General features: G+C 43.6%; 1 protein-coding gene across 1 annotated transcript in view; it reads left to right on the plus strand.

Moving 5' to 3' along the window:
- Positions 1 to 14,464, plus strand: part of SLC22A2 (solute carrier family 22 member 2) — a 28,154-nt gene extending 13,690 nt beyond the window's left edge. Inside the window, exons 6-11 of the mRNA XM_036886783.2 lie at positions 1,352 to 1,458; positions 2,692 to 2,906; positions 3,678 to 3,786; positions 4,344 to 4,456; positions 7,409 to 7,508; positions 13,240 to 14,464. Of these exons, the coding sequence (XP_036742678.2) occupies positions 1,352 to 1,458; positions 2,692 to 2,906; positions 3,678 to 3,786; positions 4,344 to 4,456; positions 7,409 to 7,508; positions 13,240 to 13,306 (711 nt within the window). The 3' untranslated portion in view covers positions 13,307 to 14,464. The remainder of the gene's footprint in view (positions 1 to 1,351; positions 1,459 to 2,691; positions 2,907 to 3,677; positions 3,787 to 4,343; positions 4,457 to 7,408; positions 7,509 to 13,239) is intronic.
- The last annotated feature ends 3,258 nt before the right edge of the window (positions 14,465 to 17,722 follow it).

A 17,722-nucleotide genomic window follows, 5' to 3' on the forward strand; every position in this document is an offset into this window, starting at 1 on the left:
GGAACAAGGACAAAGGCGGGTTTGGGGAAACTGTCCACTATCTAAACCAGGAGCTGCAGAAGGGCCGCCATACAACAGAGTATTTCTGTTGTGCTAAGATTCATGGTTCCCCAGTCGAATACTTTAAATCGATGGAAACCATAAAACTAAAAGGAAACAAAAATCATTTACAGGCATATGAGGAGCTTCTGTCTTGTACCACTCAAAACTGGGCTGGTCACTCATATCTGATTTACCTCTATGCCCACTGGCATCCTCAGCGAAGGAGGTTTTCCCCAGATGGAAGATTTATCAAGTACAAACAATTTCTTAGAATTTTAACCATTTTGAATAGAAACTATCCCCAAACATTGTGAGCAATCTCCTGCCTTCTTACATCAAACACATCACTGAGGTGTCCGTTTTCTCTGAAGTTTGTTTTGCCTTTAGGAGACCCTTTCACCGTTACCATAAACCTTTTCATCAGACACAGCTGGGAAAGAAAAAATCAAGCTTGTTAGAAAATTATGTTAAAATCAGAGTACATCATTTCTGAAAGGGGATCTCAGATCATTTACCTGTAAGACCTTAAGATTGACATGACTTTAGAATCAGGACTTAGGAATGAGTGGCATAGCCCCAGTTCTTAGGTTTCAGAGCCTTTCAGAGGCTGGTCAGGGAACACAGCACACACGAGTCCCTGTCCATAGAGGTAACGCAGTGGCGATGGTCTGGTCACTGCTGGTTGTGCTGGGAGGTTTGTTCCCTCCTTCCTGTCTTTGGCACACCAACCTATGTTGCTTAGGAAGGAGGCCGAGTGGTTTTCGTGAGGGCAATGCTCCCAGAACCCTGGAGAGGGATTCCCACCTCCACCACCATTTTCTTCTAGAGCAGAGCTTCTCCCACAGGACTCCCCTGGGGACCTTGAGAAAATGCAGAGTCGAACTCAGCCTTCTGGGTGGACCCAAGACCTTTATTGTACCAAGCACAGGCCATACGGAGCTGACCCAAGTGCTAAGGTCTCAGAGCAGAGCCTCCTGGGCCAGGAGCAGAGGGTGCACTGATGCCCTCCACCCCCGGGGCCCCTGGGGTAGGCCTCGATGTCACCCCACTCTGCTCCACCTGGTATCACTCTGTATGTGTGTCTGAGTTACCTCACTTCCTGCATCCCAGCTTCCTCTCCTGTGAAATGGGGTGGAGACGACAGACCTCACTTCCAGGGGAGCTGGAGAGATGAGAGGAGCTGAAGTGTGGGAGGGCTTACCTGGGCACCTGGTAGGTGTGCCTCAGAGAGTGTAACTGTTACTCCCTGTATGACCCGCGGGCACCATCATTAAATATGCAGAGCCGTTCCTAGTGCTTCTGTTCCCAGAGCCTCCGGCCCAATGAGGAAGTCAGAGAGAAGCTGAATCCTTCATTCCTTGACTTGGTCAGAACCCCTCAGATAAGGAAACACACTTTGATCTTGATGTACAACTGGTAAGAAATATTTTTCACTTTAAAATCCCTCCAAAACCTTTTAATCCCAGTCATTCACATTAAGGGGGGGGCAAGAGGACCTTCCCATCGCCTAGTTCCGGTATTAACGCTGGCGTGATAGCAAGGCGGCTCATTTAGAGCAGGTTTTCCTGGTACTCTTATTCTCAGGCAGATGTTGAAATCTGCTTACAGTCCCAAAGCACAGATCAGTATGTTCTCAACCTTGGCATCACCTAAAAATGCCCTGGAAGATTCTAAAACACCAAATCCAGACCCCCCCCCTCCCATTATACTGAATTGGTCAAGGGCAGGGCCCAGGAAGCAATATTTTTTACATTCTCTAGGTGATCCTAATCTACAACCAAAACTGAGACCCATTGGTACTAATTAATCAATAATGAGTACAGATTTCTTCTTAAAAAAAAATGAACTTCCAAACAAGAATAACCCCCTGGCTGCACAGCCTGCTAACATGAAGGCCACTGTCTGGACTGCCTGCAGGCTGCTGCCTGGCCCTGAGCCAGTCACTCTGCACCAAGCTTTCTGCAGCACACTTGCCTTTCAGTTGGGATTCACACCAGCCAAACAAAGATTTATAAGCTCTGAGAAAAGCAAAGCTCATCAGGAATCAATACAGCGACCTTCATGGTATTGCACATAAAACACAACAGGGAAACAGGGACTCATTATCTTCCTTTCCTTTTCTGAATAATTGTGACTCTTGCCGATTATGCTCATATTTTCCAGTACAGATAAATAAACACTTATAGTCAACAAAAAAAAACAGTGTCAAATGTTGTTCATATAATGTCAGAAGATACATCATCAAGAAGAGGTGCTGTACCCATTTGAGAATTTGATGCCTATTTGGGTCTTCTGATTCCCTAAAATCTGAAAAAGCAGTTAATCCTTTTGATCCCAGTTGGGTCAAAAGACCACAGAGAGAGACAGAATTAATAACCACTAATAGCCTGATGTAGTTGAACTAAATAAATCACTCTACTCAGAAATGCCTTCCTTTCAACTTGGCCAGGGATGGCTATTATAAGTCCTTTCCCTTTCCTGGTTCTGGGTCATGGCCAGCACCCACAGTGGGTCACTGAATGGAGGGACTAGCAGTAAGAAGACGACAAAGAAACTCTTATATGCAGCCTGCATTTTTCCAGAAGCCTCTCCCTTTTGGTGACTTGCTTTTGGTGCCTAGCTTGACCTGCGCTCCCCTCTTTGCTTTAGGTTCACGAGCTCTGTTCTCTACCAGGGCCTCATCATGCATATGGGCCTTGCAGGGAACAACATCTACCTGGATTTCTTCTACTCTGCCCTGGTTGAATTCCCAGCCGCCTTCATCATTATCCTCACCATTGACCGCATTGGTCGCCGTTATCCATGGGCTGCAGCAAATATGGTGGCAGGAGCAGCCTGTCTGGCCTCAGTTTTTATTCCTGATGGTAAGTGTCAGGCCACTCTGGGGTTTTGTATTCCAAAGTCCTGAGAACAGGGGATGTCATAGCCCTTTGATAGAAGACCATGTAATTTATCATCCACATTGATTTGGAAATAATGACCACAATATGCCGAGCAGACCCATATGGCTGCTCTGCCTTTAAGAATCATCACACCCAGTGGTTGCCTGATGCCATGTAATCATATCCACTGGTTCTGTGATGTAATGTAACAGGAGAGGCAAGGGGGACCCAATATAACAAGAGAGACTGCAGGCCACAGACAGCCGGCCTAGAGCAGACAGCATGGGCTTTGGGTAGAAAGGACCAGGGTTTAAGTCTTATGCCAGCACTTCCCAGATAGTATTTAGGCAGCTCCCTAGATCTCCCCACAGAATAAATGAGGAAACCTAAGTCAATGCAATCAGGGAACGATTATTCAGTTTGTTCCTTTCCTTTCAAATGCTTTTAAAATGTTTTCCTTTTAAAGTGCTTTCTCAGTGAAGGGGAGCAAAAACCTGCATAACAATCCTGTTGGCAACACGGATCTTTGTTTGAAACCTTCAGTTATTACCATCATTTAAAACACACCCATAAAATATGCCATATGCTATGGGGAATTCTGCTGAATTGTCTTGAGTCCACAGGAGAACCAGTTTTGCTTTCTTGCCCTGTTCTGGAATGTGGACTTTTCCCTTGCAATACCCTCTCTGGAGCACTGTTTGAAGACCAGAGATCACACGCAGTATATGTAAGTGGCTTGTTTTGTTTGCTCAGATCTACAGTGGCTAAGAGTTACTGTCTCATGCTTGGGTAGAATGGGGATTACGATGGCCTATGAAATGGTCTGCCTGGTCAACGCTGAGCTGTACCCCACTTTCATCAGGTGAGCATGTTTCTCTCTGCATGAAGAAGGTAGTTGGGACACTTACTTCTGGCCAAAACTACCCCAGATGAGGGCAGAGGACACCTTACGTTTTGAAACACGGGGGCAGAGAGGACAAGAATGTGGAGAGGCAGCAGTCAGACCACATCTCACACGTATAGGCTGGGATAAAATACAGAACCTGTGTGGTGAGGTCAGAAAATACTGAATTGCTGGCAAGGGATTAGCAAATAGCCACAGGAGAGTGGGAGTGGGAACAGTGGCGACGGAACAGCGGGGCAGGGCCAGGGAGCCAGCGGTGAAAGCAGGAAGCGAAGACGGCCCCCAGTTAAAGCTCTTCCAGAAGGCTGATACAAAGCAAGCGCCACAGAATACAAACGGAATTATGTACCAGGTATCATTTGTGTGCATTGAAAAAACCACGTGGGCACCTTTGCTTTCGGTCGCTTTAACTCATCATTTTAATGACCTGGGGAAGTGTTTCCTTGGGGGTGGCGTAGGAGGTCACTGCCGGAGTGGGACAGGCTCACAAGTCAGGCCGGGTTCCCGCCCTTCAGGAACCTCGGAGTCCTCGTCTGCTCCTCCATGTGTGACATCGGCGGCGTGTTCACGCCGTTCCTGGTCTACCGGCTCACGGACCTCTGGCACGAGCTCCCGCTGGTGGTGTTTGGTAAGACATCCTCATACACGGCTTTGAATGAAAACCCATTTTTCTAGGGTCCTCCATTTTTTCCACCTCAAAATAGGTGCTGTGCCTGTTAGTAACGACTAAATACAACTAGTAATTAGTGATGCTGTTAGTGTCAGTAACAGTGGTGCTTCTAATACTCAAGCATGGGAACCCACCAGGGCTCACAGCCTAAGAGGTTCAAGGCCAAGAAAGGGCGATACGGAGAGGAGCATCCTGAGGAAGGCCCCTGCCTCTCCTCCCTGAATCCACGCCCCCCGGGTCTCCTGGCCGGAGGGCTCACGCAGCTGCCTCCTAGTGTCCACACATATATACACAGAAATCTTTCTCTTCATCACTTCAAAGAAAGGCACTTAAACTTTAGCAAAGGGAGATGGCAAAACCCGGGGACTAAAGAGCGTTACCAAGAAAACGCATTGCCGTGATGGGAACCTGTGCTGACGCCCTTCCTCAGGTCCCTCGGGCGGTTGGATTAGACAGGCACCGCGCTGTGCTTCCCATCCGAAGGCACGGACAGCGCTGAGCCCTCCCTGCCCTGAGCAGAGTAGCTGACTGGGACGACTCGAATCATCAGCAATTAACACCCAAAGGCCCGTGTTGACCACAAAGCGTGCAGACTGTGAAAGGGGCCCCGGGAACGGGTGTTTCCATTCCCTTCCGTCCACGGCCTTGTCCACGGCCTTTTCCACAGCCGTAGGGCATGGGGAGGCTTCCTCTCCCGGTATGCTTCCAGACTCAGGCACACATCTGCCTTGTCGTGTTAGCTGGAATGCCTCAACGCACCCACTTCAGTTTTCTTTCTCATTCTGAGTCTTTTCATTTGACAAAAATTTTCCCACAGAAGCACAACACTCACATAATCTGGGGGGAGCAAGGAAAATCATCCCCCTGAGATGCACACCCAGAGAGCTTTCCACTTAAGGAAAGCTTCCCCAAAGGGCTTTCCATGTAAGGCTGCACAGTGTCACCCACAAGTATCTCTGCTCATTCCTTCTTCTCGTGGGCTTGTGAGGGAAAAATCTTCCACTGCTGTAGATCTGCCAGCAGAGGTTCCAAACCACTGATAGAACCCACCCTCAAAAGGGACCCAGTGAATTCCTCCACATTCCAACTTAACCACAAAAAGACCAAGGTTGGTAGAACACAAGCTTTTTATCCTGAGGTGACCATGATTAAAGCACAGAGTGGCTGGCTCTGCTCATGGGACATCCGTGTCCCAGATTCCTTCCTCCCCCAACACTGGCTGAGGGACCTGTCCCCAGAGCCCCCTCTCCATCTTGGGGAAATGCCACCACACCCTCTGAGTGCCTTCCTTCCAAGGAGGAAGTTGGAGATTCCTTAATCTCAGCCGACCCATAAGGTGGGCAGTGAGTAGTCAGTGTGTCCGTGTGGTATTTCTGGGTAGGCGACAGACACTTCCTGTTCCTTTAAGTACTAGACGGCAGTGGGAAGTCCGGACCCAGGGGCATCCCTGTTGACCTCCCTCAGGCCTCGCCTTTCTCTTGGAAGGATAAGGGATTTTAAGTACATTTCAACATTTACAGGAAACTCAAAGACAATTCCTGATTTTATTTTTGCTTGCAGTCTCATCTTCTTCCCTCACTGGCCTTCCATCTGAGAGGGTGTAGGAGGCAAAACTAATAGTTTCACCTTTTAACTTCTTCCCCTTTCTTTTCCACACAATAATGGTGTGCTAACTGTGGTCTTGAAATAGCCAGAAACAGTAATCTAGAAGCCTGTTTCCAAACCAAAATATTGGAAAATCTTGGTTGAAAGAGCACTAGAAAAATTGGTAAGGAATATCCTGGTTAATTAGCCTTATCTTTGAAAATACAAAATCCCAAATGGATGATTACTTAATTAATCTATTGCAGTCTCTTCATAATTCACTCACTTCTGAGAATCAAAGCCAGCTAAATATGTTTATTGTTTCTATAATCACTTGTTTATTGATTCAGCCAAGGGAATCTTTAGAGGTTTAGAGAGGGTCTGAGAGTTTAGGTATTTAGTTTATACTTTGTGGCAACCACTGTTCTAAGCCCTTAATAATTATGAATTCATTTTGTCTCAGAGCAAGCCTGTGAGGTGGAGACATCAGCCCACTTTCTATAGAAGGTCTGGAGCACCAGGGAGATTACAGAACTTCCCAAGGCCCTAGACTAGCAAACGGGTGTCAGAACTGGAACCCAAGTGCCCGGAGCTGGATCCTGTGCTCGGTGGCCTCTATTTCTGCCATTTATTAAGGACACAAAAACGGAGTCCAGCATGCATTTTTCTGAAACTCCAAAAGTGAAGAACCAGCATCATACTTCCTGCATTCTAGTAGAGAAAACGTAGAAAAAGTGACCTTAAAGTTCCAAAACTTTAGTGAGCATTAAAACAAGTAGAAACACTATAATGTTTACTACTACCCCCTAGCATATGCAAAAAATTATAGAGGGAGACAAAGAAAAAGGAGCAAGAGGAATTTATGGAACATCTGAATTTATGGAACACCCTACTTTTAATGTTACGCAGTAATACACGATCCATCACTTTTATTAGCTAGTAATGATCTAATCTGCTGACTCATCTTTCTTACTAAGTGCTTTCTATTGGCAGGGTTATGTTCTTTCTCTCCTTAGAATTGATTTTTTTTTTTTTCGGAGTTATTTTCTAATTCCAAAGTATCTTAGTATTGTGGCAATGTTCTCTAGCCTAGAATAACCCTGACTCGAAATGTCAAGTATTTCATTTCCCTATAAGGACTTGTAATTCAATGGAGTCTGGAACCAGCAAAATATTTATGGTTGGAGAATAGGGACGAGGTGATAAAAAAATCCATAAGTATAGAAAATCACATACAAAAACTTTTTTAAAGAAATGAGGAGAGCTCTAATTATACGGCCTACAGGCCCCCATTCCTAATGTGCCGTGCGTGTGTCTGGCTTCCAGCTGCGGTCGGCTTGATCGCTGGAGGACTGGTGCTGCTGCTGCCCGAGACCACGGGGAAGGCTTTGCCCGAGACTGTTGAGGAGGCTGAAAACATGCAGAGGTAGGCAGTGGGCATTCTTCAGTACATGTGCTGGGCCAACTCTGTAGCCACTTGGAAGGAAAGAAGAGCTTGAATCTGTAACATACCCAGAGATCAATTTAAACGAAACCAAAGGCTTAAAATTGTAAGAAAAGAAACAGTCAAATAATGAAGATCCTCTAGGAGAGTGCCTTTATCCTCTCCTAGTGGGGAAGGTCTTTGTAAACAGGGCCAAAAAATCCAGGCTCCATTAAGAAAAGATGAGCAAGTTTACCTTCATAACAATTAAAAGTTCTGCACTGAAAAACTACCATAAGTTTAAAAAAATAAACTTAGGGAAAATACTTGCTCCTCTACAAAGGACTTATTTCCCCAATACAGAGAAAACCCTAACAAATCCATAAGAGCAAACCCACAAATGAAGAATTGGACTTGAACAGATAATTCCGTGAAAAGAAATTTAGAACAGCTCTTAAGTACATGAGAATATGATCAATCTCCTTGATAATAACAGAAGTACAAATGAACACAGTACTAATAACAGCTTGGATTGCTGAAGACCAAAGAGCTTGGAAACAGACTGTGTTGGGAGAGAATGTAAGGAAATAGTGTCCTCCTAGCACCAAGCAATTCCACACTGCTAGGAATTCACATGTGCACAATGACCTATGTATAGGATGATTCTCTCAGGCAACTATTTATGTAACAAAAGATTGGAAACAACCTAACTGCTCATTGACTGGAAGACCAGTTCTGTAACTTGGCATGTCATTCAAAAATACTATATAACCATTTAAAATGAGGCATCTTCATATACACTGATAAGAAAGGTTCTCCAAGATAGAGTATTGATAAAAAAGCAAAATATAGAAAGCATATGTCCTACCATTTGTGTAAAATAAGTGAATATATTTATTATGTATTATGTATATGTATTTAATTATATACATAGTTACCTATATCTTTAGAAGAACATACAAGAACTATACCATTGGCTGTCTGTGGAATCCCACCTATGGAATACAGGTGGGAGGGAGGCTTTTCAATACATACCTGTTTGAACTTTCTGAATTTGGACTCATATGAACCTATTTAAAAAGTTAACTTAAAAAAAATTTCAAGAGAAATATATATGCCACTCTCCACAAGTTTACTCATGTTTATTCATCTAAGCATACACTTAGATATTTTTATTCATTTTATCCACACAACAAGTTTTGGCCCACTGGGGCCATGGAACTGAACTGAATTTTATTCATTCTACAAAATATTCACATTTAACATATTTGGTACTTGGGCAAATATTGCTACCGAGAATTGTGGTGGTCTGAGGCCTTTCCTAGAATTTGAGCCTTGGAGTTGGAAGAGGCCTTTGAATTCAGCCAGAGGTCACACACCAGCAGCCCGAGGGACTCCAGGTCTCAAGTGCTTTGCTTGGCCCAAATGATACTTTTTAAAGTGGGAAATTCCACATAAATTAGGTTTCCAGGATCTGTTTTTTTTAAAAAACAAGAAAGAAAATCAGAGGATTTGGTAATGCGGAGCAGATATTTCCTCTTGCTGGCAGTCCCCAGCAGCTGGGTGATGGCTCAGCATTTTGAAGGGCATTCTGCCTGAGAGGCCACGTGCCGCCATTCCCACAGCCAGCACCTAGCACTTCTGTGTTTCTGCCTGGTGCGTGTACATGTGCGTTTGGGGTCAGCCATGCTGCTGTTCCCTATCTCAGTGCACCTTCTCCTGCACACGAGCATCTTCCCTTGAGGACAGAGACTGCATTGCCCTTACTGCTACATTCCTAGAGCCCAACACAGTGCCCGGCCCACATGGGATAGGGGCTCCCCAAGTCCTGTGGAATAAAGGCCGCCTTCCTTCTGCAGCATCCCTAATGGAGGCTCTCTGGGCTTTGCCCAGCCAGCTCCGGTGTCAGGAGGGCAGTCGTACGTGGTGGAGGAGCGTGGGCTGCAGAGTCTAACAGGCCAGGTGTTATTCCCTCTCCCCCAACACCAAAAGCAATGGTGTCTTTTTTTTCGACATATGTGTAACAATAACAATACTATACACAGCAGTACTGTAGTATAACTCCGTTTGGGTACCCAGAACCCATTCCAGTGTGTGTAAGTATGTGGGAGGCGGTCTTCCCACACATACTGACACCAAGCAAATCTTGAACACCAGCAGGGTGTCCGAGAACTCAACTCAATTCTGATGCTCTCTGCCCAGAGACAGCACCAGACCCCCAGGTTAAGGGCTCCATCCTACAGGACTGCCCTCCACCCCGCACCCCAGACACTGGTTGCAAGCCCCAGGCAGTTAACCTGTGCTTCTGACCTACTGGTTTGTAAACTGGAGGTTCCCACAACCTCCCCCTCAGGTTCGATTAATTTGCTAGAGCGGCTCTCAGAGCTCAGGAAAACACTGAAGTTTGCCAGTTTTATAAAGGATGCTGTAAAAGATACAAGTGAACAGCCAGATGAAAGGATACACAGGGCAAAGTCCCACAGAAAGGAGCTTCTGTCATCGTGGAGCCTGGGGCCTGGCTCGGTGGCCCGTGGAGGCCTCTGGCTTCCCCAGCCTGGAAGCTCTCCCGACGGAGAGGCAGGGTCCACAGAGCTGAGCAGAGCTCAGAGAGAGATAAGCCCTTCTCCAGGGTTCTGCGGGGGCTTCATTGCATAGTCATGATTGACTACATTGTGGGCCACTGACTGATTCAACCAACAGCCCCTACCCTTGGGTGGGGGTCCAAAAGTCTCTCATTAACATGACAAAACACCCATTTCACCCTTTAAGACTGCAGTGCTTTCCAGAACTGCATATGGATGACCAAATATATATTTCCCTTTGTATCACACCAGGTCTTCACATTTCCTATGATGTGGCCTTAACTCCTCTAAGCCTCAGTTCCTTCATCTGTAAATGCGGATGACAGTTCCAACTCATTGGATTTTTGTAATTACTAAACAAGATAATGCTTGTAAAGTGCTTAACACTTTGTAAATGTCCAATAGCCATCAATATTTATAGACGTTTTCATGACTGTTCTATATGATGATTTACTGGACACCAGTTTTTAAAATATGCTCTGAGTAGTTTGCGATAGGAATGTTCAGTTCAGTGATCTACACACACACTTATGCTGGTAAGGGTTTTCCTTTTCCCCAGGCTGGTTCATCAAAGCTAAAGACATATTTAACTAGGAAGATGTTCACTTTTTGGCTTTCTGTGCTACATAACCCAGTTCACCTTTCAAAGGTAGAAGACAGATCCTGGTAAGACTTGGGGTGTGGTGGGACCAGATTATGGGGAGGTGAGGACCAGGGCAGGGCCAGGCTGGGAGTCCATCTGCAGAGATGAGAAGGGGCAGCCTGCAGGAGCCGGAGGTGTCTGGGAGCAGGGGCAGCCGCTGCTGGCACCCGCGGTTCAGGCAGAATGCCTCCTTCAGGAGAGCTCCCCAAATCATAGCGTCCCTCACGCTGTGTGGGTCCCAAGGCCCTGAGCCTGACATTGTTACAAATACAACCTTTGGGATTTCCTAAGGCACACCTCTTTCATGCCTTTTCTGTAAAATTGGGTAACAATTCCTAACATTTACTGAGAGCTTCCAGCTAATGTTCTCCAAGCCTTCTTCCAAATCACCTCATTTAAATACTTGCAGCAATCTTATGGAGTGGACATTATTAACCCCATGGAGAACTGAAATAAAGAAGAGAGATTAAATACTGGCTGAAAGTCACACAGCCAGTAAGTGACAAAGCTGAGCTTCTAGTCTGTGCAGCCAGAATCCAGGACCCATGCACAGAGGACTGGTTCCCAAGTGAGATAATTCAAGCTGGGGCCAGAGCAGGGCCACACTCAGTTACCAGTCAGTCAGTGAGGCTGCTGCTCTTACTGCTACTGTTGTTGTTCCTGATGTTGTTGCTTTTGCTATTGTTGCTGCTGTCATTGCTGTTGTTGTTGCTGATGTTGCTACTGTTGTTTCTGCTGTTGCTGCTATTATTGTTGTTCCGCTATTCCTGTTGTTCCTGCTGTTTTTGACATTGTTGTTCCTGCTGCTGTTGTTCCTGCTCTTGTTGCTGCTACTCCTGTTGTTATTCCTGCTGTTGTTGCTACTGTTGCTGCTGCTACTGCTGTTGTTCTTGCTGTTGATGTTATTTCTGTTGCTGCTGTTTCTGTTATTATTGTTGCTGCTGCTGCTGTTTCTGCTGTTGCTGCTGTTGTTGTGTTCCCATTGTTTCTGTTGTTTTTTGTTGCTGCTACTATTGTTCCAGCTGTTGTTCTAATTGTTGCTGCTGTTGTTGTGCCTGCTGCTGTTACTGTTGCTGATGTTGTTACTGCTATTACTATTATTTCTGCTTTTGCTGCTGCTGTTGTTACTGCTGTTGTTGTCATTCTTTCTATTGGTGTTGTTGCTGATATTGTTCTTGTATTGTTCTTGTCATTGTTGCTGCTATTATTGATTCTGTAGCTGATGTTGGTGTTTCTGGTGTTGTTGTTGTTCTTACTATTATTGTTGTTCATTCTATTGCTATCACTGCTGTTGCTGTTGTTCCTGCTGTGGTTGTTATTGTTGTCACTGCTATTTTCCTGCTGTTGTTGCTGTTGTTCCTGCTATCATTGTTGCTGCTAATGTTTTTGTTATTGCTGTTCCTGCTATTGTTGTTTCTGCTGCTGCTATTCCTGTTGCTACTGCTTTTGCTGCTGCCGCTGCTGTTGTTGCTATTGCTGAAGTTTTTGCTGTTGCTATTGTTCCTACTTTGTTGCTGCTGTTGTTGCTATTGCTGATGCTGTTGTTCCTGCTGCTATTGTTCCTACTATTGCTGTTGTTGCTGTTGCCAATGTTGTTGTTGCTACTGTTGTTCCTGCTGTTGTTGTTCCTACTATTGCTGTTGCTATTGTTACTGTTGTTCCTGCTATTGTTGCTGTTGCTGATGCTATTGTTACCAGTGTTGTTGGCTGCTATTGTTCCTGTTGTTGTTGGCATAGAGACACAGGGATTGCAGCAAACTTGCCTGGGCCTCCACGTCAGGAGTCTGAGAGGACTCCAGCACCACTACATGATTTGGGTGAGCTTCTGCTACACCCCCTGTCTCAGACTGGCCCAGAAACTGAGGCAGGATAAGCACCTCCAGGTGGGAGGAATTCTGTGAGGAGCTGGGGGACCCAGGAACAGCCCCACACTGCATTTCAATATTATGATCAACAGGAACATGTCCACAGGTCATGTCTGGGAACAACAAAATGAAGAAAGCAGCATTTCTACAATGAGTATCAGCAACATCCTGGTATTCATAAAGACAAGACGAATAATTGAGAAAACTTACAATTTGAACACATTTTTAATTGATTTTTCACTTGTTTAACTGTTGGAAAGTAAACTTGAGTAAATAATTTTTGAAGTTCTATACTTGAAGAATTGATAACAGTGTCTAGATTTTTCAATCATTGTTTTCAACTGATACAAGATTAAATTTAGACATTCCCACATTCTCTATATCACAGAAGGATGGAACACCTTAAATAAGGAACTTAGGCCAGTCCCACTTTTAGACGAGAGTTTCAGGAACCCCTCCATCTACATTAGTTATTCACTGTCTGTCTATTTTCTTTTCAAGAATCACCGCTAAGAATATACTTCAAGACTGACCCTGGACAAGGCTTATACCCATTTTTGTTCCATATTTATATTGTATTTTATTTTGATATTCAGCCTCCTCATAATTTTTCTCCCTTCTCCATTTTTGTTTTATTATTGCAGACCAAGAAAAAATAAAGAAAAGATGATTTACTTCCAAGTCAAGAAAGTAGACATTCCCCTAAGCTAAGAAGAGAGATCACTCCTGCTATGGCCTTGCTTGATGACACAAGGCCAGAATCAACTACTTCTCCATTCATCATAAAGTCCATACAATTCAACCTTACTTTCCTTTGAACCCTACTAATCTAGATTCATAGTCAAATGGAGTTTGTTGTATTACTGTAGGAAAATCCACCCATGGGATCAAATCCTGCCAAGCCCCTCCAGCTCACTGTATTCCCAGCACTCCTAAGACACTTTTCTGGGAATTTTTTTCATCTTTGTATTTATTTTATTCCTTCATCCGCAATGATATCAAACCAAACACATAGGGGAATTGTGGGTCTGGGAAACAGAATGGAAAAGATCTGAAAAACAAGAAAGTTGGGAGCAGAGAGCCTGTTTTCTTAAAGAAAGAACACATCTAAGGCAATATCAGGTTGACCAGAATGTACATCAAGGCCTTTCAGTGTCATATATGAAGAAATTTTTAAATGCATTGATCGTTTTGAGATCAGACTTTAAAGGACCCTGCAATAAAAGAATCAGGACTACAGTTTGAGTAATCACTAAGCCTTTTATATTTAGACAGGGTAAATGGAAAAGTGTGCCTTCTGCAAAAACTCTTGAGAAGAGATTGACAAAGAGCAGTGTTGAAGTTGGCATTTTTAAACCATAGATGATAGTGTTTCAGTCTAGTAAAAATTCCTCTGAATTTGTGGTTCTAAAAAATTATAATAATATTTTCCAAAGTAATATAGAAAATAGATTTTTAAAACCTAAATATCATAAGGCCTATAATGAAAAAACAAAGTTCCTTGTCCCATTTCACATCTACAAACTCCTCAGAGAAAATTTCCAACTATTTTAGCTGTTTTTTCCACTGAGATTCATCTTCATGTATTTAAAACAGCTTGCCTTACATTGACATCTCTTGATTTTTTAGTTTTAAATGTTATCTACTGACTTTTTTAATATAAAAGACAAAGATGTCGTTCTTTCCACCTCTCCCCTCAACCCAGCACACAACTTCTCTCCCCCTGCAAACTCTGTTATCAAATTTTTATTAAATAAAACAGTCAACATTCACATCATTATGGCTATGTAACTATCATTAACAGCTGAGCCACATAAAATGCTATGATTATGCTTTCTTTCTCTCACATTTTGTTTCTTCTAAACCTTGGTTTTTATTGCTTTGTTTTCTATATACTCATCATTAATTTTCTCCCAACTCTCTGATAGAACAATACATCTCCTCTCAATGCACTCACGCACGGCACAGATCGGTTCCTGCTGCTTCTTCCCGGGAGAACCCCCCCCGGGCCTGCAGCCCTCCTGCTCCGCTGTAGCCTGGCCGAACACTAGACCTGCTGCACAGCTATTGTCCTGGGCTCTCCTTGCCCCACCTTGCTGAGCATTCCCAGTGCCTCTTTCTTGTGTTGGATCCCCCGTCTCCTAGATCCCAGGTCATCCTCATTCTTGGGTTTATTCCTCATTTTGAAGAAACACATCCTCCTGTGCCATTCTGAGAAGAGCACACACTTGTCCTATATTCTCTTCTGTAGCATCAGGAGTTGAAATCTGCAAACTACACATCCCTGGCCCTGTGCCCCCTGGCTTCCTACAAGGCTCTACCAGTGGGTAGCACTGACCCAATAAGAAGGTAGGAGCAAGAGAGAAGCCATTTTACCCTACATCATAAAGGAGTCTTGGGCAGCTGCAGTAACAGCTGCTGGCACCCCAAACCAGAGGGATGGAAGCTCCTGGTCCCTGCTCAGGAACACTGGCGTGGCTCTAACAGCAGAAGTGCCATGTCAGCTTCATGGCAATAACGGGCTCTCGGGCCCCAGCTGGGAGCAATCCCGCCTTGTGGTCTTGTGTAGTCACCCTCTTCTCTCTAGCACACCTTTCTCCCATTTGCTCTACCAGCAATTTTGTTAACAAGTGTCTGTATTAAATTGCCTCTCTTTGAAATACCTATATAGTTTCTGTTTTGCTGATTAAATGTGGATCAATATTTCACTTAAGACTAGGAGCAGACTACACCTAGGAAAGAGATGCCCAAATATTGGAATCTGTAATTTGTTAAATAATGGAATAATGGGATTGGGCTGAGCACACAGCATCAGTCCACAACATATCAAAGTGGACTAATGATAGTGTCTATCTATGACATTCACTGGCAAAACACTTACTTAAATTATAGCTGAGACAACCTGAAATGAAGTGCCTGTTCAAAGCAAGAATTTGGGAGGCCAAGGGGCTGTTGAATTTGATCACTACAGTGGAAATTATGGCCACAAAGGCTCTGGGGTAGAGCTGGCTGCTCCAGAGTCCATGGAAGGAATCACAAAAAGAAAATAAAACTTTAGGGCTTTAAAATACCAAGTTGAGGAATTTTCAGAGAAATGGAGTGCTCCCTATAATGGCCTTACAAGACATTCTTTTGTTTTGTGAAGATACAGCTGATACCATTGAAGATCAGACTCCAAAGGTGTTACTGTGGGTTAAGAACTGCATCATGTGAATGGATAAAGGAGATGTGGTACATAGACGCAGTGGAATACTATTCAGCCATAAGAAGAAGACAAATCCTACCATTTGCAGCAACATGGATGGAGCTAGAGGGTATTATGCTCAGTGAAATAAGTCAGGCGGAGAAAGACAAGTACCAAATCATTTCCCTCTTTTGTGGAGTATAAGAACAAAGCAAAACTGAAGGAACAAAACAGCAGCAGACTCACAGACTCCAAGAAGGGACTAGCAGTTACCAAAGGGAGGGGGTGGGGGAGAGAGAAGGGGATTAAAGACCATTATGATAAACACACGTAATGTAGGGGGTCACGGGGAAGGCAGTATAGCACAGAGAAGACAAGTAGTGACTCTGTAGCATCTCACTACACTGACGGACAGTGACTGCAATGAGGTGTGCAATGGGACTTGATAATATGGGTGAATATAGTAACCACAATATTGCTCATGTGAAAACTTCGTAAGATTGCATATCAATGATACCTTAATAAAAAAAAAGAACTACATCATAGGTTGAATTCACAGCCTAGCTGTATCTCTTAAATGAAAGGCACCCAGTGGGTAGAAGTAGTGGACCCTGAGAAATGGAGTGGAGACTATGAATCTGAAAATCTTGAATCCCCAAATCCCCTGAACCTCCTTAGCCAAAGGAAACATCCCCATCTTCCTTTATTTAAGAAGAAAAATACATTTATTGGCTTGAATACTTTCAATGTCCTCATCTTACATATGTACCTTAAGGGATACCAGAACTCCTCAAGACCCCCCACCCTCATATTAGTGCCCCTCGTATGTCTAGGGTAGATTCCAGTATGTCTCAAGGTGTAAGTAAAGAAGTTTGTCTAGGAAAGAGATGTTACACATGCAAAGAATTTCAGGATTTTATACCATATCAGCAGAAACCTGTGGAGTAATGTAGGAATGAATTGCAGTGATGCTAGGCCCAAGAGGATGAAACACAACATTGCATCAGGTCAAATTTGTTGCTATGCATGTTCTATCCCAAGCTTCCAGATTTAACATGCTAGCTGAGGCATATGGCTCTATCTACAATAGTTTTCAGACCATAAACATGAGAAATTCAGATATCAAGGAGTATTCCCATAATTTGAAATAAGGAGGACTTCTTAGCTAAGAACAAAATCCAAGAGACATAGAGTGAAAGAATGACTGATCCATGTGATTACACAAAACAAGACTAAACTAATGAGGCCAGCTGTGTAACACACACCCTCACACACACCCAAACAGCAAGTTTAATAGATGAGCGACAGATTTGAGAAAATATTTGCAACATATATAAAATATCCAAAGGGCTAATATCCAAAAGAAATAAAGAGCTACTAAAAATCAATGAGAAAGAGGCAGTAAAATAGAAAAAAATAATGGTCCAAGAAGACAAATATTTATTTATAGCAGTAACATAAAGGTAGTTATTTAAATTATAAAAAAGATGTGAAGTCTCATTGTTTATCAGGAAAATACAAATAACAATGAAATATTTTTCTCTCATCAGATTAATAAAATTAATAAAATCAATATCAAGTGTGGACAAGAGTGTGAAGGAACTTTCATGTATTGTCGGCAGGAGTATTGATTGACCTGTTCTTTAGGAAGGCAATTTGACAGTGTCCATCAATAATAGAAACGTGTATGTCTGTGTCCAGACAGTTTCACCCTAGATATCTATCTTTGAGAAATGCAAATATGCACACAAAAGAATTTCAGAGATATACATTGCATCATTTGTCGATGACAACAAAAATTGGAAATAACCAAATTCCTTAAATATGAGAAATGCTTAAATGAACTATGGTACATCCACTCATTAATTACAAAGGAATGAAAAGGATTTATAACTGCTCCATAGAAAGGTCCCCACAACAAAGGGCAGATTAGGATTTACCCC

This window comes from Manis pentadactyla, chromosome 12, assembly GCF_030020395.1.
Source record: "Manis pentadactyla isolate mManPen7 chromosome 12, mManPen7.hap1, whole genome shotgun sequence".
In the NCBI taxonomy this organism is placed as follows: Eukaryota; Metazoa; Chordata; class Mammalia; order Pholidota; family Manidae; genus Manis; species Manis pentadactyla.